This window comes from Melanostigma gelatinosum (assembly GCF_949748355.1).
Source record: "Melanostigma gelatinosum genome assembly, chromosome: 5".
NCBI lineage: Eukaryota > Metazoa > Chordata > Actinopteri > Perciformes > Zoarcidae > Melanostigma > Melanostigma gelatinosum.
The window spans coordinates 28,272,800-28,297,985 of NC_136638.1; the positions used below are offsets into that span (position 1 = coordinate 28,272,800).

Consider the following 25,186-nt stretch of genomic DNA (forward strand, 5'->3'; position numbering starts at 1 on the left):
TTAAATTGAGTATTTTCACTGCGTATTTGCAGTAAATCTGATTTTCATTCGCTTGTAGACGTCTTTAAGTGAAATATTAACACTGAATTCATCCAGTTAAAAGTCGCTTTAAAGATTTTAAAAACGTTCATTTGTCAGTTATTTTAAAATCACAAAATGTATAAATATAAAGACATGATTAATATCCATCTATAAATCAATAATAAATCATATAAATAAAATAAATAAAGAATGTAAATAAGAATAATAAATAAAGAATTTATGATCAATGAAGAATAAATTAATCATTAATTCATTTAGAGTGAAACGTTGCATTAACAGGAACAGGATGAGTAATTATGGTTTATTATGATGCTTCACCACCTCATCAGTGACATAATCTTTGTCATGACCTCTTCATCATTTTCATCACTGTCAATCATCATCACCCCCCCCCCCTCCTCCTCCTCCTCCTCGTCATCCACTCGACCAACAAAATGGCTGTCTATGAAATGAAATATTGCTTCTGCGCATGCTCAGCGCACCTCTGCCAGGGAGGGCAGGGCAGGTATCTCTCTCTGCGCGAGCCGTTTGACTGACAGACACTCTCGGCTCCAGACTCGAGCGCGCGGCGGCAGGAGGCGCGAGGACACACCGACTGATCCCCCGCCGCTCTCTGCACAAACGCGGCTGCTGCTCCGAGGGTCTGCGCTGCACCGGAGACTTTGAGAGGAGTTTGTTGGCTTTTTAGTGTCACCTGCACGCGGAGCACAGCGCGGGCTCTGCAGAGACACCGCCCCGGACACACAGGTGAGAGGAACACCTTCCGCCGCTTCACCTGGTGCGACAAAATCCGGATTTTTCATTTTTTTTACGCACGGGGACTCTTGGAGAGAGTGATGGCTCTCCGGGGGAAACTGGGAATCTGAGTTCTGCGAGTCCGAGGAACTGGACTAACTGGACGCCGATTTGTTCACATCTTCCTCCACCGCGCAGCTCCAGGTGCTTTACAATGTTCCACCACAGCAACAGCAAGAAGTGCTTCACCATAGAGTCTCTGGTCGGGAAGGAGGCGAGCAGCCACAGCGGCGGCTCCGGGGATGAGCCCATCCGGCCCACGGCGCTCCGGTTCCCGGAGTCCCTGCACCCCGCTGCCGCTGCCGCCGGCGTCTTTGGCTCCTGCTTCCAGGGGAGCAGCGGGAGGACTTTATACTCGGCCGGGCCGGACATGGTGCTCCAGGAGCCCGGGACGCACATGCACCCGCTGCAGGTCCCCCCGCAGAGCTTCTTCAGCCAGCAGCACCGGGAGGCGCTCAGCTTCTACCCGTGGGTGCTGCGGAGCCGGTACCTGGGCCACCGCTTCCAAGGTGAGCCGGGAGGAGGGAGGGGGCTCCGTGCTTCACCTTTACAGTATTTATACATATATGTATTTATCTGTTCGTGGTTTTCTTCTGGTGTTTTTTGTGAATTGAAGCAGCTTGAATCACTTTCTTATTGTTTCTGTTATTGTTGTTCATCGATATTGTTTTTAATCAGCTCATCTCTGAGTGCGTTACAACAATATAAGTAATATATAATATATACTTCCACTTCACTGTTATTATGTTCTTTATTTTTTGTCATTCATGTTTTATTTTCCTTCTTCTGGATAATATTCATATTGATAATAATAATAATAATTATTATTATAAATATTCAGTGTTCATTTTCTAATTTAACTTAACTAACAGAGCTCTCTAAAATGATAAATAGTGATCAGCTAATGACGCTATGAACGGTAGTATGAGTAGTATTAGCAGTATTAGTGGTATTAGTAGTATTAGTGGTAGTATTAGCAGTATTAGTGGTATTAGTAGTATTAGTGGTAGTATTAGCAGTATTAGTGGTATTAGTAGTATTAGTGGTAGTATTAGCAGTATTAGTGGTATTAGTAGTGGTAGTTGTAGCAGTAGACAGTATTTAGTCGTACTGCAGTATTTGTGGCAGTTTAGCTCATTTTGCAGAGTGAATAATGTCTGATAAATTAATCGATGGTATTATTGATATAATATACAATAAATACCCGTTTAATGTTTTTTTACATTCAGACTTTCAATGTTTTATCATTTGTTAATCTTCTAACAATCAATATTAATATTAGATTTCTGTTCTCATGTTTTCTTTATTTGCTGAAAGATTTATTGACTCACTGAGGAACCCCCCCCCCCCCCCCCCCCCACCGAGCACGAGTCATTTCAAACAATAAATCATCTCATCTCTTATATAAGGATTTATATTTTATTGTTGTTAATCTTACAGGAAACAGCTCGTCTCGTGCTGAAACGCTCGTGTTAGCACGAGCGACCTACAGCCTAAAATAGGAATGTTCCTACAATAATGTCCATGCGGGATTCTCATGATTATAATCATTATTTGTATTATAATGGTAATGCGGTGCCCAGTTATGAATTCAAAACATATTTTAAGTCTAAAAAGTACAGCTTTCAATAATGTTTCGTGTTTTTCTTTGTAAAGATTTAAATCTTTTAAATCTTTTAAATCTCAGAATCGATCTTAAAGTCTTGACTGAAACGAGACTCCAAACATTTCTGTTCCATTTTGGTGAAATAACTTTTAACAAAAATAACTTAAAAGTTGATTTCTGCTCTTCAGACGGACTTTCTTCTTCTGGAGGTTTAGAGAGTTTTATAATACTTATATACTTATGTATTTTATGTACTTTTATGTATTTTAATGTTCAACTCAGTGACCGTTTTTAATGTTTAATAGATATTTAAAGGAGCTCAGTGGTTGTTTGATATTTCAATAACAATGTTAAATTGATCACATCCGGTCAAACACTGTTGGAATAGAAAATATACATATTTCATTTAAAACCGATTTATCTTTATTGTCTCCGATGTTTTAACTCCAGACTTTATTGTTTATATAATAATTCAACAGAGAGTTGAGTCAAAGAGACTCACGTGGGAGTTTAACTTCACGGCCTTTTTATTAAATCACAGAAAATGTCATGATTCTACATTTGTCTTTTTCTTTTAAATGACTTTCAAACAGTTCTGATAATTCTGATTAAAATCTGCTCCTCACAGAAAACGGATTCATAAAGAATAAAATCAACTTCCATCAATCAATAGAATCCGATCTGATGATCTGGCGGGAAAACAGTTGATGCGAATCTCAAATATGAGTTTATTTGATCCTGGACCACCGCGATGAATATTATAATTGTTTCTAGTTTGATTTATAACACATGTTTTCATCATCACTCGAGGAAACATTTAAAAGTGACGCAAGAATCAACAGCAGCCGAGTTCTGACGTCAGAGCCGCTGCAGTAATAATAATAATAATAATAATAAAAGTAACATGAATAAAATACTTCAGAATGTTTCACAGAGAAAATCATCTTTCTGTGTTTTACAGATTCGAAATGTATAATTCAGAAGAAGACCAATAATAATAAATAAATCATAAACAACTGATCCAGAGTGTGTCAACATGTGGGACGGGACCCAGCAGAGGGCGGTCAGGGGATCATCACGTGTGATTAAACATCTCTAAGAATAAGAAAAGAAAAACAACATTAAAACTATCAGTCGAGTTGAGTCTGATTTATTAAATAGAAGAAAATAAATCAGAACAAAGAACAGGCCGATAACAATCAATGTATTCCATTAAAATAAATACTATTTGGATGTTTTTAATGCTATAATATTAAAAACAAATACAAAATAAACAGTTATTGTACATTGAATAAATTAATAACATTATGTAAATAATTGTGTGAGGAGAAAAATATTTCACATTCAAATTGTCTTGGAAACCAAAATAATTTAAATATTAAGCTACGTTGAAAGCAGCTGAACGTATTTAAACCATTTATTTTAATAAACAGAAGAAGAAGAAAGTCTTTCATCTCAGAGATGATTTCCACTTTAACCCTTTAACGTCCAGTTATCCTTCATCAACGAGCGAGACTTGAAACACTAATTATATTTATTGTTATTGTGTGTCGTGTTGTTGCAGCTAATACAGAGTTTACTTCATGTCATCACAGAAGAGGTGAACTCTGTGATCGTTCATAACCTTTGACCTCTTCACTGGTCTATTATATATTATTATTATCTATTATACAGGTGATCAAATGCACGCTCGTATTCTATAAAGTGTTAATACGAGTTATTTTATAAATAACCCTTTAGTATTCCTATAAATAGTCAAATTAATATTATTAATAATGCAACATGTTTTAAGACAAATCAAAAGCACAGCTCCTGTAATATTTCAGATATTTATTTATTATGACTTTGATCTTTTCTGATGATTTTAATCTCTTTCTTGAGATTAAAGTCTTGTTTAGACTGTTGTTAAAACATTCCTATTAAAATAAGGAAAAACTTTAAACTGAATCAGAACTTTTGAAGTTTCCAAGTCACTGAAGAAATACAACATTTATCAGTTTAAATAGTGACTCAGTTCAAACAAGCTTTATTGACAAAAAAGACAGCCTGAAGTCACTTCAACACATTGGTGAATCTCGCTGTCAATCAATATTCTTCTTCTTGGGTTTAATCCATTGTTGTGTTCTATTATCACAATCCAAGCAACACACAAGTTGTTGTTATTATTATCATTATGAAATAACATACAGACTGTTTTCTCAATTAATCGATTCATCATTCAGTTTATAAAATGTCGGAAAATAGTGAAAAATGCTGATCCAGCAAATATATTAAAGCTCTATAATGAAGAAAAAGTTGTAGATTACAAATGAAGCCAACTTTTAAACCTTTTCAAACTGTTTATATTTCACATCAACATTTTATCAAGTTAAAATCTTCGAAATGAGGGTCAGTTATTCAGTGTGGATTATCCATCAGGCTTAATAATCAGCTTTATCCAAAAGGTTGGCGCGCTTCTTGTCACACAGCGTTGCCAACATCGGCGTGAAAAATACATCAAAACGTGCGGCCTGATCGGGAATATTGTGCATTCTATTTTTCAGAGATATTCGCCCAGCGGTTTCCCCGAAAATCCCAAAAAACAGCACAATTTCTCCATTCACTTGAATGGGGTTGCGGCGTGAAGAGAGCTAAAAAACACTTAACTTTGGGCCCATGTTGACGAGCCGTACTTTAACGTAGAAACATGATTCAAAGTTTAAAACGTAGACAAAACGCTGCACTTTATTGAGCCAAATGGACATTTTGATAGCTAGCACAGATTTCATGAAGTCACAGATTAAGTTTCAGGAACATTTTGTGTCTGTTTCAGATGTTATAATGGGTGTGTATTTTATAATGGGTGTGTATGTTATAATGGGTGTGTATTTTATAATGGGTGTGTATTGCGCGGCTCGTTAAGAGCTAGAGTGAGAGCATAACCGTCAGAGTGGAGCGGAGCAGGAAAATCTTCTGTGATTTTTCTAAACAAATTGCTCCAGCTCCCACAATGTTTACTCTTTATACACCATTTTGGCCCAAAAGCTTGGAAATGTTGTGCTGTCACACACAGATGTCTGTGGAATCCAACGGACTTCCACATTTGGCTAAAAGAGCCACAGAGCGACATGAACTCCAACCAACTGCTCCATTAGACTCCATGTTAAATCTCACCACTCATTTCTCAAAGAACGCAGACGGTACCAGTTTTGTCTGTTGATCTGGAGCTCACATTATTAACACCACGAACATAAGAAACACATCAGTGCGTTTGCCAGAGTCTCATCTCTCTCACGGTATCCATATTTTGGCACTCAGACTCCTGCTAATTTGTTAAAAGGAGTTAGGGGTTTTGTTCAAAATCACTGTTTACTGTAATGTTTCTTAATCAGTCTGCCTCTAACACCAGGTGTGTCCTCGCCATGGCAACCAGTTACACACACGCAGGCTCTCTCTCTCTCTCTCACTCTCCCACACACTCAGTCCATCTAACTGTCTGTCTGCCTGTCTCACTCTCCCACACACTCAGTCCATCTAACTGTCTGTCTGCCTGTCTCACTCTCCCACTCACTCAGTCCATCTAACTGTCTGTCTGCCTGTCTCACTCAGTCTCTCTCCTCTCTGTCTATCTTTCTGTCTGTCTCTCTCTCTCTGTGTCTCTCTATCATACAGTCATTCAGGTATTTTTAGAGGACTTTCCCCTCTCACCCTCTCCCCCCCCATTTAAAATTAAAAGCCCAAAGAATGAATTCTAACTGGAATGCTTGTGATGAAGCCTCTCATTATAGTGTCAAACATTATGATTCAGCCTCCTCTCCCCCTCTCTCCCCCACCCAGTCCCACCCTTTCAAAATAAAAGCCCCACAAATACAAGTTTCAATCCAAGAGTATGAATCTAAAATGCAGAAAAGAGAGTAGCGCTATCTCAATTGAACCTGAATGACGCTACCGGTAACATTGGCGTGTGTATATATTGCAATTTCTTCGGACAGTAGAAGCCACACTGTCAACATTTCTTTAGGAATTTTCTAGTTATTATTTAATCTTTATCTTTCATGTTTTTGTTTTGCAGAAATATTGAACACAGATTTTTAAAATACTTTTTTGCCTGTTAAAAAACAAGAATAGAAACATCTTAATAATAAAATAATATTAATACAAATATTACTTATTGCTGCTCTCCAGTGAAAAACATCTCCAGTATTGAGCGACTTTGGAATTCTTTAGTGAACATTCTGCTACTTTGTAATCGTTTGTAAATGTTTAAAATGAAAACATGCTCACGATGCTGAAACCAGTTTTTCTTCGCTCATGAAATATATTATTCATAATGAGATCATATAAATATTATTAAAGCTTGTATCCTGTTAGAACCAGCTCCTTTATAATCAGCTTTAATCACCATGTTATTACAGTGTTATTACCTCATCTGTTACTACGGCCATAATGCACGCTGTTACTACGGCCATAATGCACGCTGTTACTACGGCCATAATGCACGCTGTTACTACGGCCATAATGCACGCTGTTACTACGGCCATAATGCACGCTGTTACTACGGCCCTAATGCACGCTGTTACTACGACCCTAATGCACGCTGTTACTACGACCCTAATGCACGCTGGTACTACGGCCCTAATGCACGCTGTTACTACGGCCATAATGCACGCTGGTACTACAGCCCTAATGCACGCTGTTACTACGGCCATAATGCACGCTGTTACTACGGCCATAATGCACGCTGTTACTACGACCCTAATGCACGCTGGTACTACGGCCCTAATGCACGCTGTTACTACGGCCATAATGCACGCTGGTACTACGACCCTAATGCACGCTGTTACTACGACCATAATGCACGCTGTTACTACGACCCTAATGCACGCTGTTACTACGGCCATAATGCACGCTGTTACTACGACCCTAATGCACGCTGGTACTACGGCCCTAATGCACGCTGTTACTACGGCCATAATGCACGCTGTTACTACGACCCTAATGCACGCTGGTACTACGGCCCTAATGCACGCTGTTACTACGGCCATAATGCACGCTGGTACTACGGCCCTAATGCACGCTGTTACTACGGCCATAATGCACGCTGTTACTACGGCCCTAATGCACGCTGTTACTACGACCCTAATGCACGCTGGTACTACGACCCTAATGCACGCTGTTACTACGACCCTAATGCACGCTGTTACTACGACCCTAATGCACGCTGTTACTACGGCCATAATGCACGCTGTTACTACGACCCTAATGCACGCTGTTACTACGGCCATAATGCACGCTGTTACTACGGCCATAATGCACGCTGTTACTACGGCCCTAATGCACGCTGTTACTACGGCCCTAATGCACGCTGTTACTACGGCCATAATGCACGCTGTTACTACGGCCCTAATGCACGCTGTTACTACGGCCATAATGCACGCTGTTACTACGGCCATAATGCACGCTGTTACTACGGCCATAATGCACGCTGTTACTACGGCCATAATGCACGCTGTTACTACGGCCCTAATGCACGCTGTTACTACGGCCATAATGCACACTGTTACTACGGCCATAATGCACGCTGGTACTACGGCCCTAATGCACGCTGTCACTACGGCCATAATGCACGCTGTTACTACGGCCCTAATGCACGCTGTTACTACGGCCATAATGCACGCTGGTACTACGGCCCTAATGCACGCTGTTACTACGACCCTAATGCACGCTGTTACTACGGCCCTAATGCACGCTGTTACTACGACCCTAATGCACGCTGTTACTACGGCCCTAATGCACGCTGTTACTACGACCCTAATGCACGCTGTTACTACGACCCTAATGCACGCTGTTACTACGACCCTAATGCACGCTGTTACTACGACCCTAATGCACGCTGTTACTACGGCCCTAATGCACGCTGTTACTACGGCCCTAATGCACGCTGTTACTACGGCCCTAATGCACGCTGTTACTACGGCCCTAATGCACGCTGTTACTACGGCCCTAATGCACGCTGTTACTACGGCCATAATGCACGCTGTTACTACGGCCATAATGCACGCTGTTACTACGGCCATAATGCACGCTGTTACTACGGCCATAATGCACGCTGTTACTACGACCATAATGCACGCTGTTACTACGGCCATAATGCACGCTGTTACTACGGCCCTAATGCACGCTGTAACTACGACCATAATGCACGATGTTACTACGACCATAATGCACGCTGTTACGACGGGCCTAATGCACGCTGTCACTACGGCCCTAATGCACGCTGTCACTACGGCCCTAATGCACGCTGTCACTACGGCCATAATGCACGCTGTCACTACAGCCATAATGCACGCCGTCACTACGTCCATAATGCACGCTGTTACTACGGCCTTAATGCACACTGTCACTACGGCCATAATGCACGCTGTTACTACGCCCATAATGCACGCTGTCACTACGGCCATAATGCACGCTGTTACTACGACCCTAATGCACGCCGTTACTACGACCCTAATGCACGCCGTTACTACGACCCTAATGCACGCCGTTACTACGACCCTAATTCACGCCGTTACTACGACCCTAATTCACGCCGTTACTACGGCCATAATGCACGCCGTTACTACAACCCTAATTCACGCCGTTACTACGGCCATAATGCACGCCGTTACTACGACCCTAATGCACGCTGTTACTACGCCCATAATGCACGCTGTTACTACGGCCATAATGCACGCTGTTACTACGCCCATAATGCACGCTGTTACTACGTCCATAATGCACGCTGTTACTACGACCCTAATGCACGCTGTTACTACGGCCATAATGCACGCTGGTACTACGGCCCTAATGCACGCTGTTACTACGGCCATAATGCACGCTGGTACTACGGCCCTAATGCACGCTGTTACTACGGCCCTAATGCACGCTGTTACTACGGCCATAATGCACGCTGTTACTACGGCCCTAATGCACGCTGTTACTACGCCCATAATGCACGCTGTTACTACGGCCATAATGCGCGCTGTTACGACGGCCATAATGCACGCTGTTACGACAGGCCATAATGCACGCTGTTACTACGGCCCTAATGCACGCTGTTACTACGGCCATAATGCACGCTGTTACTACGGCCATAATGCACGCTGTTACTACGGCCCTAATGCACGCTGTTACTACGGCCATAATGCACGCTGTTACTACGGCCATAATGCACGCTGTTACGACAGGCCATAATGCGCGCTGTTACGACGGCCATAATGCACGCTGTTACGACGGCCATAATGCGCGCTGTTACGACGGCCATAATGCACGCTGTTACGACAGGCCATAATGCACGCTGTTACTACGACCCTAATGCACGCTGTTACTACGGCCCTAATGCATGATGTTACTACGGCCCTAATGCACGCTGTTACTACGACCATAATGCACGCTGTTACTACGACCCTAATGCACGCTGTTACTACGACCCTAATGCACGCTGTTACTACGGCCATAATGCACGCTGTTACTACGACCCTAATGCACGCTGTTACTACGGCCATAATGCACGCTGTTACTACGACCCTAATGCACGCTGTTACTACGACCCTAATGCACGCTGTTACTACGGCCATAATGCACGCTGTTACTACGACCCTAATGCACGCTGTTACTACGGCCATAATGCACGCTGTTACTACGACCCTAATGCACGCTGTTACTACGACCCTAATGCACGCTGTTACTACGGCCATAATGCACGCTGGTACTACGGCCCTAATGCACGCTGTTACTACGGCCCTAATGCACGCTGTTACTACGGCCCTAATGCACACTGTTACGACAGGCCATAATGCACGCTGTTACTACGGCCCTAATGCACGCTGTCACTACGGCCATAATGCACGCTGTTACTACGGCCATAATGCACGCTGTTACTACGGCCATAATGCACACTGTTACGACAGGCCATAATGCACGCTGTCGCTACGGCCCTAATGCACGCTGTCGCTACGGCCATAATGCACGATGTTACTACGGCCATAATGCACGCTGTTACTACGGCCATAATGCACGCTGTTACGACGGGTATAATGCACGCTGTTACTACGGCCATAATGCACGCTGTTACTACGACCCTAATGCACGCTGTTACTACGGCCATAATGCACGCTGTTACTACGACCCTAATGCACGCTGTTACTACGGCCCTAATGCACGCTGGTACTACGGCCCTAATGCACGCTGTTACTACGGCCCTAATGCACTCTGTTACTACGGCCATAATGCACGCTGTTACTACGGCCCTAATGCACGCTGTTACTACGCCCATAATGCGCGCTGTTACTACGCCCATAATGCGCGCTGTTACGACGGCCATAATGCACGCTGTTACGACAGGCCATAATGCACGCTGTTACGACGGCCATAATGCACGCTGTTACTACGGCCCTAATGCACACTGTTACGACAGGCCATAATGCACGCTGTTACTACGGCCATAATGCACGATGTTACTACGGCCCTAATGCACGCTGTCGCTACGGCCCTAATGCACGCTGTCACTACGGCCATAATGCACGCTGTTACTACGGCCATAATGCACGCTGTTACTACGGCCATAATGCACGCTGTTACGACGGGTATAATGCACGCTGTTACTACGGCCCTAATGCACGCTGTTACTCCGGCCCTAATGCACGCTGTTACTACGGCCATAATGCACGCTGTTACGACAGGCCATAATGCACGCTGTTACTACGGCCATAATGCACGATGTTACTACGGCCATAATGCACGCTGTTACTACGGCCATAATGCACGCTGTTACGACAGGCCATAATGCACGCTGTTACTACGGCCATAATGCACGATGTTACTACGGCCATAATGCACGCTGTTACTATGGCCATAATGCACGCTGTTACTACGGCCCTAATGCACGCTGTTACGACAGGCCATAATGCACGCTGTTACTACGGCCATAATGCACGATGTTACTACGGCCATAATGCACGCTGTTACTACGGCCATAATGCACGCTGTTACTACGGGCATAATGCACGCTGTTACTACGGCCATAATGCACGCTGTTACTATGGCCATAATGCACGATGTTACTACGGCCATAATGCACGCTGTTACTACGGCCCTAATGCACGCTGTTACGACAGGCGATAATGCACGCTGTTACTACGGCCATAATGCACGCTGTTACTACGGCCATAATGCACGCTGTTACTACGGCCATAATGCACGCTGTTACTACGGCCATAATGCACGCTGTTACGACAGGCCATAATGCACGCTGTTACGACAGGCCATAATGCACGCTGTTACTACGGCCCTAATGCACGCTGTTACGACAGGCCATAATGCACGCTGTTACTACGACCCTAATGCACGCTGTTACTACGGCCATAATGCACGCTGTTACTACGGCCCTAATGCACGCTGTTACGACAGGCCATAATGCACGCTGTTACTACGGCCATAATGCACGCTGTTACTACGGCCATAATGCACGCTGTTACTACGGCCCTAATGCACGCTGTCACTACGGCCATAATGCACGCTGTTACGACAGGCCATAATGCACGCTGTTACTACGGCCATAATGCACGCTGTTACTACGGCCCTAATGCACGCTGTCACTACGGCCATAATGCACGCTGTTACTACGGCCATAAGGCACGCTGTTACTACGGCCATAATGCACGCTGTTACTACGGCCCTAATGCACGCTGTTACGACAGGCCATAATGCACGCTGTTACTACGGCCATAATGCACGCTGTTACTACGGCCCTAATGCACGCTGTCGCTACGGCCCTAATGCACGCTGTCGCTACGGCCATAATGCACGCTGTCACTACGGCCATAATGCACGCTGTTACTACGGCCATAATGCACGCTGTTACGACGGCCATAATGCACGCTGTTACTACGGCCATAATGCACGATGTTACTACGGCCCTAATGCACGCTGTTACTACGGCCCTAATCCACGCTGTTACTACGACCATAATGCACGCTGTTACTACGGCCATAATGCACGCTGTCACTACGGCCATAATGCACGCTGTCACTACGGCCCTAATCCACGCTGTTACTACGACCATAATGCACGCTGTTACTACGGCCCTAATGCACGCTGTTACTACGGCCATAATGCACGCTGTTACTACGGCCATAATGCACGCTGTTACTACGGCCATAATGCACGCTGTTACTACGGCCATAATGCACGCTGTTACTACGACCCTAATGCACGCTGTTACGACGGCCATAATGCACGCTGTTACTACGGCCATAATGCACGCTGTTACTACGGCCCTAATGCACGCTGTTACTACGGCCATAATGCACGCTGTTACTACGGCCATAATGCACGCTGTTACTACGACCCTAATGCACGCTGTTACTATGACCCTAATGCACGCTGTTACTACGACCCTAATGCACGCTGTTACTACGGCCCTAATGCACGCTGTTACTACGACCCTAATGCACACTGTTACTACGGCCATAATGCACGCTGTTACTACGGCCATAATGCACGCTGTTACTACGGCCTTAATGCACGCTGTTACGACAGGCCATAATGCACGCTGTTACTACGACCATAATGCACGCTATTACTACGGCCTTAATGCACGATGTTACGACAGGCCATAATGCACGCTGTTACTACGGCCATAATGCACGCTGTTACGACAGGCCATAATGCACGCTGTTACTACGGCCATAATGCACGCTGTTACTACGGCCTTAATGCACGATGTTACGACAGGCCATAATGCACGCTGTTACTACGACCATAATGCACGCTGTTACTACGGCCATAATGCACGCTGTTACTACGGCCTTAATGCACGCTGTTACTACGGCCATAATGCACGCTGTTACTACGACCATAATGCACGCTGTTACTACGGCCATAATGCACGCTGTTACTACGGCCCTAATGCACGCTGTTACTACGGCCCTAATGCACGCTGTTACGACAGGCCATAATGCACGCTGTTACTACGGCCATAATGCACGCTGTTACTACGGCCCTAATGCACGCCGTTACGACAGGCCATAATGCACGCCGTTACTACGACCATAATGCACGCTGTCACTACGGCCATAATGCACGCTGTTACTACGGCCATAATGCACGCTGTCACTACGGCCATAATGCACGCTGTTACTACGGCCATAATGCACGCTGTTACTACGGCCATAATGCACGCTGTTACTACGGCCATAATGCACGCTGTTACTACGGCCCTAATGCACGCTGTCACTACGGCCCTAATGCACGCTGTTACTACGGCCCTAATGCACGCTGTTACGACGGCCATAATGCACGCTGTTGCTACGGCCCTAATGCACGCTGTCGCTACGGCCCTAATGCACGCTGTCGCTACGGCCCTAATGCACGCTGTCGCTACGGCCATAATGCACGCTGTTACTACGGCCATAATGCACGCTGTTACGACGGCCATAATGCACGCTGTTACTACGGCCATAATGCACGATGTTACTACGGCCCTAATGCACGCTGTTACTACGGCCCTAATGCACGCTGTTACTACGGCCATAATGCACGCTGTCACTACGGCCCTAATGCACGCTGTTACTACGACCCTAATGCACGATGTTACGACAGGCCATAATGCACGCTGTTACTACGGCCATAATGCACGCTGTCACTACGTCCATAATGCACGCTGTTACTACGGCCATAATGCACGCTGTTACTACGGCCATAATGCACGCTGTTACTACGGCCATAATGCACGATGTTACGACAGGCCATAATGCACGCTGTTACTACGGCCATAATGCACGCTGTTACTACGGCCCTAATGCACGCTGTTACTACGACCCTAATGCACGATGTTACGACAGGCCATAATGCACGCTGTTACTACGGCCATAATGCACGCTGTTACTACGGCCATAATGCACGCTGTCACTACGTCCATAATGCACGCTGTTACTACGGCCATAATGCACGCTGTCACTACGTCCATAATGCACGCTGTTACTACGACCATAATGCACGATGTTACGACAGGCCATAATGCACGCTGTTACTACGGCCATAATGCACGCTGTTACTACGGCCATAATGCACGCTGTTACTACGGCCATAATGCACGATGTTACGACAGGCCATAATGCACGCTGTTACTACGGCCATAATGCACGCTGTCACTACGTCCATAATGCACGCTGTTACTACGGCCATAATGCACGCTGTTACGACAGGCCATAATGCACGCTGTTACTACGGCCATAATGCACGATGTTACTACGGCCATAATGCACGCTGTCACTACGTCCATAATGCACGCTGTTACTACGGCCCTAATGCACGCTGTTACTACGGCCCTAATGCACGCTGTTACTACGGCCATAATGCACGCTGTTACTACGGCCCTAATGCATGCTGTCACTACGGCCATAATGCACGCTGTTACTACGGCCATAATGCACGCTGTTACTACGGCCCTAATGCACGCTGCTACTACGGCCATAATGCACGCTGTTACTACGGCCATAATGCACGATGTTACTACGGCCATAATGCACGCTGTAACGACAGGCCATAATGCACGCTGTTACGACGGCCATAATGCACGATGTTACTACGGCCATAATGCACGCTGTTACTACGGCCCTAATGCACGCTGCTACTACGGCCATAATGCACGCTGTTACTACGGCCATAATGCACGCTGTTACTACGGCCATAATGCACGCTGTTACTACGGCCCTAATGCACGCTGTAACTACGGCCATAATGCACGATGTTACTACGGCCATAATGCACGCTGTTACTACGACCATAATGCACGATGTTACTACGGCCATAATGCACGCTGTTACTACGGCCATAATGCACGCTGTTACTACGGCCATAATGCACGCTGTTACTACGGCCCTAATGCACGCTGTAACTACGGCCATAATGCACGCTGTTACGACAGGCCATAATGCACGCTGTTACTACGACCATAATGCACGATGTTACTACGGCCATAATGCACGCTGTTACTACGACCATAATGCACGATGTTACTACGACCATAATGCACGATGTTACTACGACCATAATGCACGATGTTACTACGGCCATAATGCACGCTGTTACTACGACCATAATGCACGCTGTTACTACGGCCATAATGCACGCTGTTACTACGACCATAATGCACGATGTTACTACGACCATAATGCACGATGTTACTACGGCCATAATGCACGCTGTTACTACGGCCATAATGCACGCTGTTACTACGGCCATAATGCACGATGTTACTACGGCCATAATGCACGCTGTTACTACGACCATAATGCACGCTGTTACTACGACCATAATGCACGATGTTACTACGGCCCTAATGCACGCTGTAACGACAGGCCATGGACCACGCTGTCCCCTTCCTCCTTCATCTCAGACACATTTGTATTCATCAGTTGGAAGCAGCTGACAGCCTCCACTTAGCTCACCGTTCAGGTGGCGTCTCAACCTGTGGTCTGGGGACAACCGCGGGTCCTTGAGGTGCTTCATTTCGATACTGCTCTTAAGACTTTTTCTCTTCTTCATGCACTCTGAAAATGACTGAAACGTTCTGATTGTTTTGCCTTTTGAACGCACGCTCATGCACACACACACACACACACACACGCACACACACTCTGGCAGGTCTGGACTTGTCAGTGCCAGGAGAGCCTGATGTGCCATCTGCCCCAACAACCCTCCTCTTCCTCTTCCTCTTCCTCTTCAGGATTTTGTCTCTAAAATTCTTTCTCTTCCTCCTCTTCCTCTCTATACTCTTCCTCCAACTCCTCTTTTAGCCTCCTTGTCCTTCCTCCTCCTCCTCCTCCTCCTCTCATGTCCCTAGTATGAGGCGTTGCTCCATGTTGGAGCTACCTTCTGTGTGGTTCTGCAGCTCTTTCCATCCTGTTGAACAGGAAGTGATGCTTTTTAAATGTTTCTGAGGTGTTTGTAACAAACAGTAGAAGAAGAAGTGGGTTGTTAGCATTAGTAGCAGTGTTAGCCGCTCCACTCATGAAACAAACAAAGCAAAAAGTTTGATTGACAGAAAGTAGTTCATCATCATCTGTTTACATTCTTCTCCTCCTCCTCCTCCTCCTTCTTCTTCTTCTTCTTCTTCTTCTTCTTCTTCTTCTTCTTCTGTCATCACAGCAGCTGAATAAGTTTGTCAGTGAAGAATCTTACAGAAAAAAATTAAATATAAATTGTTTCACGTTTTGGCTCCAAAAATCTGTTTTTGGTCTGAATGTGTTAAATATTATTTTGTCTCCAGTCTCAAACGTTTCGATCTCATTTCATTGTTTCCACCTTATTTCCAGCAACACACTAAGATGAACTGGATATAAAAGCTTCTTCATCTTCAAGGAAACCTGTTGTCTCACTGGAAGCTCCCCGGCTCTGTTTCGGGTTTTATTAGTTCGGTGAAGTGAAGTTGTTTTTGTCTGTAAAGCAGGAAACGACAGCAGCTCAGCGTCGTGTCTTCAAAGATTTGGTGGAGCTGGTTTGAACTCTGCCGTCTCACAACTGAGAAGCTCTGAGATATAAACGAGTTATCTTCAAACACACCGGACTCGTCTTTAGAAACTTGAGTTGTTTGAAAGCAAAATTTTGGTCGAACTGGATTAAAAAATGTTGAACACCAAATCTGCCAGGTTAGATTTTTTGGGGTCTTGTAATAAACAAACAAACAAACAAACAAACAAATTAAACAAACAAATAAGTAAATGAATAAAGTGGCAGAAATGGAAAATAGAATATTCGAGGAGTGTGCTGAATAGTTTGAATAAGAGCTTTGAACGTTTCTTTTTATTGATCTCTGCAGCTGTTTTTCAGAAAAGTAAATGTGAATGTTGCTTTTACTTTGTGAAGGGCAGAAATGTGTTGTTGTTGTTGTTGTTGTTGTGAGGGAGTCTACGTTATTAGGCAGCTACACTGCAGCATCGAACAAACATCGACAGAAGAGTTCACGTCTGAATCCTGCAGACGATCGTTTCCCTTCAGACGATCATTTCATTCATGAACTTTTAACAGTTTGTTACGAGTTGTTTCAGAGCGTTCGCTGCCTCGACTGTGAAAGAACAAACCGGGCTGTGACCTCTGACCTCCGTGTCGACTCGATGATGTCGTGACGTTAAAGTCTCATCTCGGGTTCTTTCACATTCAACAGAAATCAACCGTCGCATTTGCAAACCGAGCTCCTCTGAGACGACCGTTGACGTCCGTCAGCCACGGCTCCCCGACCGGCTTTGCATATGAATGAGACTGTACATAGCTAACGTTGGCTAAAAGGCGTGAGTACGTGTCGGCTTTCTGCACGCCATCATTGTCCTCCTCGCCTCCTCGAAGCCGCCGAGCAACCGACTTTTTTGCGTGCCGGCGTGTCGGCGACTCTTTTCAGCCGAGCCGCAGCGGTTGAGGAGAAGTCGTGCGTGGATTTGTTTTTATGTAAAATATTATTGTGATATTTACGTGCAATTTCAATAAGCGGTCAGAAAAATAAAGCAGACGTCGTATGTGGGTTTGTAGCAAAAGCGAAGACACAAAGAAACACAACGTCCACTTTTCCCGACATTGTTTCTCTCGGATCAGATTCACTGGCCGACGCGTCGACGCGTCTGATAAACAAATGATTTGGTTTTTCTGTAACCTGCGAGGATCCTAGAGGTCAAAGATCAAATCCCTGAACCACGTCAGGAAAATTAGAAGAACCACGTGGAAAATACTCCACTAATATCTAGATATTATGATATTTGACTGGTTTGAAGGAAATGTATTCATTCAGATGAGAATGAAGGTTTTTAACGTTGCCTTTGGTTTCGGTGGAGTTTATATTTGATGTTTCTGTGCTTTGATCAGATAAACCAAGTATTTCATCTGAAGGCAAGGCAAACCTTTTTATTTATTATACTTTCCGTTACAATAAAACAATGTAATTAAGTTTTATTTATCATGTTTAAAAAAGTAAGAAAAACATGAAAAATGTCTCAAGCGACCAGAGGACTTGTTTTTATCTCAAACACAAAGATATTCTGTTCAGTGAGATACAAAAGTAAAAACATGCACATTTAAGAAGCTGGTTAGAAGCAAATGTTTGACATTCCTGCTTGAAAAGTGACTCCAGACAAATATCACGTTCACTTCAACTGATGTTCATTCTTTCAGGAGTCTAACGTCCGTCCACAGCGGAACATCGTAGTAAAGCACTGACTCTGGAGAAGTACCTCGTACAACCACACTTCTAAACATCTGAACTATATATATATATATATATATATATATATATATATATATATATATATATATATATATATATATATATCTGTGTCTTCATTCAAATCTACTCATGTCTGATGCTTTGCTAGAACAATGCTTCTGGTAGTTCTGGTCGGGTGACGTTCAGCAGGCTTTGTGAAGGTTAATGTTCTACTCACATTATTTTATCTTCATGATTTTGGGTTAGAAATTCACATATTCTCCAAAAAAGAATATTGACTGTGACGTCAGTCAATAAAAGATGCTCAATCATTCAAGTATCAGCTCTCTATTAACAGCACGAAACATTTGAGTTTCAATGTAAAGTGCAGCAGCAATAGAGACGTTTACTCATTTAGTTATAATGGGAACATTATTATCGTCACAAGCTTCATCACAGTGTTTTATTTGCTGGATCGATTTAAGTTTCCAGTTATTTATTGTCTTCAATCTCAGAATCCTTCAATCCCTGCTCAAGTATACGGTGTGAGGCTCGACGTCGTGCTGGAGTATAAAGTATAAACGTCCTCCGCCATTATGTCCAGATTCTTGGAAGTAGTTAGTTTGAACATCTCTGACTGTTTGCATCTTTTTAGACTTCATATCTGTAAAAGTTCACTTCATCAGCGTCAGCGATGGTCCCGGTGTGTGAGTTCAGTTCATCGTGCAGTGATTCAGTGATTGAGATCTTTATTCTTCTACCGTCAGGCAGTCTGAGAACAAACGTGACGTCATTTACATTTCTCTTCACTGCAGGTTTGTGTTTGTTAACCTCTGTGCTGTTTGTGTTCAGGGGATGACAGCAGTCCTGAGAACCTGCTGCTTCACGGTCCGTTCTCCAGGAAACCCAAAAGGATCCGGACGGCGTTCTCCCCGTCTCAGCTGCTCCGTCTGGAACGAGCCTTCGAAAAAAATCACTACGTGGTCGGAGCTGAGAGGAAGCAGCTGGCCAGCGGGCTGTGTTTGACAGAAACGCAGGTAAGCATCACGGGAAGAGCGACGGCGGCAGACTGAGGAGGAGGAGGGCATGATGAAGAAAACATGCAACTCGTATGAGAATAAGAATATTAAAAAGTCAAAAGTCAAAGCAAAACACAACTTTTCTTACCTCATTAAAAGTAAAAGTGTAGTTTATTATAAAAAATCATAAAGAAGTCATCGAATACATGTCACAAAAAGTCATAAAAGTCATAGTACAGTACGTCATAAAAATCATTTTATAGTTTGTCATAGTAAAGTGTAGTATTTTTAAAAAGTCATAAAAAAGTCAAAGTACAGTATGTCGAAAAATGTCATAGTATACCGTAGTACGTTACAAAGAAATTCATGAAAAGTCGAGTTTGAAGATTTAACAGAACATATGGTTGGGTGGATGGAAACTAATTGTCTAGCTCAGTGATTCTCAACTGGTGGGTCGCGACCCGTTTTCAGCGGGTCGCGACCTTTGCCTGAAGAAAAAGAAAGAAATCCTGTGCTTTTATTTTGAAGGGGATTTTTTAATGCAGCGGAGTTATTCACACTTCTTAACATTATTTGGCGGCAATGCCTTGTAATGCTAATAGACACGCGCCATTTCACCGTACAGAAGAACAAAGTTTGTTTTCATGCTAATTGAGCGAAACGCAAGTACGACACCGACTGCATGAGATGTGGATCTTCTTACATTGAGGACAAAAGAGGGAAGTGCAGCAACATTCAATAGAATAGTAAAATAACTTCAATAATGTAGTATACTTGAGTTTTACCTTAAAGTAATTCGAATAGAATTCATACTATCTTGATCCCTTTAAAGGGGAAGTTTTCCTCTGCATTTGACCCATCCCTGTATGCAGGGAGCAGTGGGTGCCATAGGTCGGCGCCCGGGGAGCCGGGGGTTCAGTGTGTTGCTCAGGTACACTTCGACACGTGACACGTCCCAGTCGGGGATCGAACTGTTGACCTTCCGGTTACCAGACGACCTCTTAACCCAGTGAGCCACGGCCGCCCCGATAAACTGATAAAAACCGATAAATTCATGCAAATTCAAGTGTTTGCATGAATTTAGGAAATCAAACCTCAAACCCTGCCAGTGTTAGTGCCTTGCTCATGAGACTTAGTCCGTTATGTGTTTCTCAGGATGAAGTCAGATCTGATCTGATGTCAGGTTGTGTTTCGGGCGTCTGGCTGTAATCCAGATCGGAGGAATGATGGCGGGGGAAGTGAGTCGGCGGTTAGTCATGCCAAGGCGCTCCCTCCGCCCTCCCTCCTCCCTCCCTCCCTCCCTCCCTCCCTCCTCCCTCTTTCTCAGGAGTGATTGACAGTGTTTGTCATCAGGTCGCCATGGCGATAAGAGTCCTGGCGTCTGTGAAACGATGTGAATCATCCACGATTATTTATTATCTCATTTCACAACAGGAAGAGAGAGAGAGAGAGAGAGCAATCCATCAATCAGCAGAGAATCACAGCCATCAACAGCTATTAATCACACGCAAATTACACTTTTGCAATCATTGCACTTTTATGGACGATAATGATTGAGCGATCAGCGTTCCTTTTAGGAGATCTCAGGGCTTTGATCCAAAAACCCTTAAAGTATCAGAGTTAATAACGACGGCTGTCAAATCAAAAAGTAGATTTAAAAACTGATCTGACGATTTTATTTAATCCACCACGGTGAGAATTCAGTTTAATTAGTGCTGCAAGAAATATTGAGATATTTACTGTAGTGAAAGAATATACATGTACTTAGAGTAGTAAGTAAAAGTATTGATTGATCAGTAGAATGTTTTCCTATTCTATCTGAGGTTTCTGGATTAATATTCCTGCTGCAGTAATGTGTATGTTGCATCACAACTCCTTTATATCTTGTTGGCTGGTTTATTCTCTAGCAATGCATCATATTTTATGAGATCATGATATCTTTGTAGTGTCGCTGTCCTGTGAGAACCACGTATCAAAACAAACTATTTAAAGAGTTTAGTTAGCTGAAGAAGTAGGGGGATTTCATCAACACGTAAAGGAAACACTTCATCCTTTAGTTTATCACAAACATTCATCAACACATAAAGAAACACGTCATCCTTCAGTTTATCACAAACATTCATCAACACATAAAGAAACACTTCATCCTTCAGTTTATCACAAACATTCATCAACACATCAAGAAACACTTCATCCTTCAGTTTATCACAAACATTCATCAACACATAAAGGAAACACTTCATCCTTCAGTTTATCACAAACATTCATCAACACATAAAGGAACACTTCATCCTTCAGTTTATCACAAACATTTATCAACACATAAAGAAACACTTCATCCTTCAGTTTATCACAAACATTCATCAACACATCAAGAAACACTTCATCCTTCAGTTTATCACAAACATTCATCAACACATAAAGAAACACTTCATCCTTTAGTTTATCACAAACATTCATCAACACATAAAGAAACACTTCATCCTTCAGTTTATCACAAACATTCATCAACACATAAAGAAACACTTCATCCTTTAGTTTATCACAAACATTCATCAACACATAAAGAAACACTTCATCCTTCAGTTTATCACAAACATTCATCAACACATAAAGAAACACTTCATCCTTTAGTTTATCACAAACATTCATCAACACATAAAGAAACACTTCATCCTTTAGTTTATCAAACATTCATCAACACATAAAGAAACACTTCATCCTTCAGTTTATCACAAACATTCATCAACACATAAAGAAACACTTCATCCTTCAGTTTATCACAAACATTCATCAACACATAAAGAAACAATTCATCCTTCAGTTTATCACAAACATTCATCAACACATAAAGAAACACTTCATCCTTTAGTTTATCAAACATTCATCAACACATAAAGAAACACTTCATCCTTCAGTTTATCACAAACATTCATCAACACATAAAGGAACACTTCATCCTTCAGTTTATCACAAACATTCAACACACAAAGGAACACTTCATCCTTCAGTTTATCACAAACATTCAACACACAAAGGAACACTTCATCCTTCAGTTTATCACAAACATTCAACACATCAAGGAACACTTCATTCTTCAGTTTATCACAAACATTCATCAACACATAAAGGAACACTTCATCCTTCAGTTTATCACAAACATTCATCAACACATAAAGGAACACTTCATCCTTCAGTTTATCACAAACATTCATCAACACATAAAGGAACACTTCATCCTTCAGTTTAACATAAACATTCATCGACACATAAAGGAACACTTCATCCTTCAGTTTATCACAAACATTCATCAACACATAAAGGAACACTTCATCTTTCAGTTTATCACAAACATTCATCAACACATAAAGGAACACTTCATCCTTCAGTTTATCACAAACATTCATCATCAACACATAAAGGAAGACTTCATCTTTCAGTTTATCACAAACATTCATCAACACATAAAGAAACACTTCATCCTTTAGTTTATCACAAACATTCAACACATAAAGGAAACACTGTATTTTTGTCTGTTTTTAGTACTTTTACTTCAACTTTACTCAAAAACAAACAGGAAATCACCTCCTCAAACGCTTACTTTGTTTGTCCGACTCGTCGTCGAGAGATTTGAGCGACGTGGCATCATCATTACTCAACGTCTCGTCCCACACGGAGACGACGTCGTATCAAAGAGACGCCTGAGGCCGAAGGGCTCATGTTGCACAATCTGTCAGACGGGACGTGTTTTCACAGTCAGGGTCATGTTTTACCTGCATACGGATATTAAATCACTTTTAGGATTGCTGTCAGTGGCAGACGGAGTACTGCAGTATTAGTAGCTGACTGATGTTGACAGAAGGAGTAATGCGCTTCAGCTAGTACGTTGAAGTACTGTGTTAGTAGAAAGAAGGTGGCAATACATATAAAATACTTACCTGTAAGTAAAGGTCCTCCATGAAAACGACTTAGTTAGCTGCTTTTATATTTCACATTATCCTCTTTGAGTATTAAAGTGAGTCTGTAACTTTTTAATACTTTTCTGTCATGAATAAAAAGTTTAATTTGTAAGAAATAAAACACAAGCGTTGTAAAAGTCTTCATAGCTACATGTAGAAGCATAATACCACTTTTTAACGATATAATTATCCTATTATCTCGTTTTATCTGCAGCAATACATCGTATTTATCAAGACACACCTGTACTAAGACACACCTGTCTCTCTCTCTGTGTGTGCAGGTGAAGGTCTGGTTCCAGAACCGCAGGACGAAGCACAAGCGTCAGAAGTTGGAGGAAGAGTCTCCTGAAGCTCTGCTGAAGAGGAAGGGAAGTCAGCACATCAACCGCTGGAGAGCAGCCACACAGCAGCCGGGAGGAGGCGGGGGAGGGGAGGACGTGGACGTCCTCAGTGAGGACTAGACTGCAGCACACACACACACACACACACACACACACACACACACACACACACACACACACACACACACACACACACACACACACACACACAATGACACACGTCTAGATCACTTTAGTGCGTTCAGACCAGTTTCAGCAGATTACATTCATGTGAACAGGATTAGCTACTTTAGCTCGTGATGCTAACAGCTCAGTGTTGAAGGTCTCAACAGAAGCTCTGAGACGTTTCTTTAAATTTAAAGCTCCAAATAATACATTTAGTGTCTACAACAGATACAAATACAAAGAAGAAAGACAGCTGACTTTCATGAACCGGCACAAACTTGTGTAAAAAGCAGACCCTGAACGCACCACGAGGCCAACTTTAGCTCTCTGTACCAGTAATGTAACGCAGTGAAACATGAGCTGTAATTCAACTGTAGGATTTGAGATTCATTTATTAAAAATGTAATTGAAGTGTTTATGTTAAAACAAGCAGAACTAACTTATCATCCAAGGTACCTCACCTTTTTCATTTGAACAGGAAAATCAAAAACATTGACGCCGTTATCTGTGACTTTGTGCAATCATTCGTGATATTTTGCTCTGTTTTGGTAAAAAAAAAGACTAAAGTTCAGCGTACAAACAAAATCAATAAGAAGGTGTTTTTACACAACAAGACACTTTTATAAAATCAATCAAATCCTCCTTATTTCAACCGAGGCCTGCATTCCAAAATAAAACCTGATGTTGCACCATGACATCATGGTGTCTCTTATTTTGACATGTTTTACTTCATCAAAGTAAACGTTGTACTCCTGACTCATGCATCCAGTAAAATGCACGACTCAAAACAGACGTCTGAATTCCACCGCGAATGGAAAGTTACCAAAAGCAACATGTTGCAGGAAGAAATGGCGATCGGACCGACAGCTGCTTCCTGTCCAGACGCGTTTGCTGGATATTATTTTTGCAGGTTCGTCTCACGTTTTGAGGAAATCAGAATCTGCCCAAAAACATCCGCAAGAAAATCATGACGAAGAGTTTAGAAATCTGCCTGAAATCATTATTTAAAGTTTGATGACAGCTCAAGTTTCTCATTGACTGACTGCGTA

General features: G+C 43.1%; 1 protein-coding gene across 1 annotated transcript; it reads left to right on the forward strand.

Annotated features, from left to right (window-relative positions):
* Positions 1 to 991: 991 nt before the first annotated feature.
* On the forward strand, positions 992 to 24,092 carry emx3 (empty spiracles homeobox 3; the record flags this gene model as incomplete). Its single annotated transcript, XM_079268070.1, has 3 exons — positions 992 to 1,346; positions 19,506 to 19,690; positions 23,913 to 24,092. 3 exons carry the CDS (start codon positions 992 to 994, stop codon positions 24,090 to 24,092), a joined length of 720 nt encoding a protein of 239 aa, XP_079124196.1.
* Between the last annotated feature and the right edge of the window lie 1,094 nt (positions 24,093 to 25,186).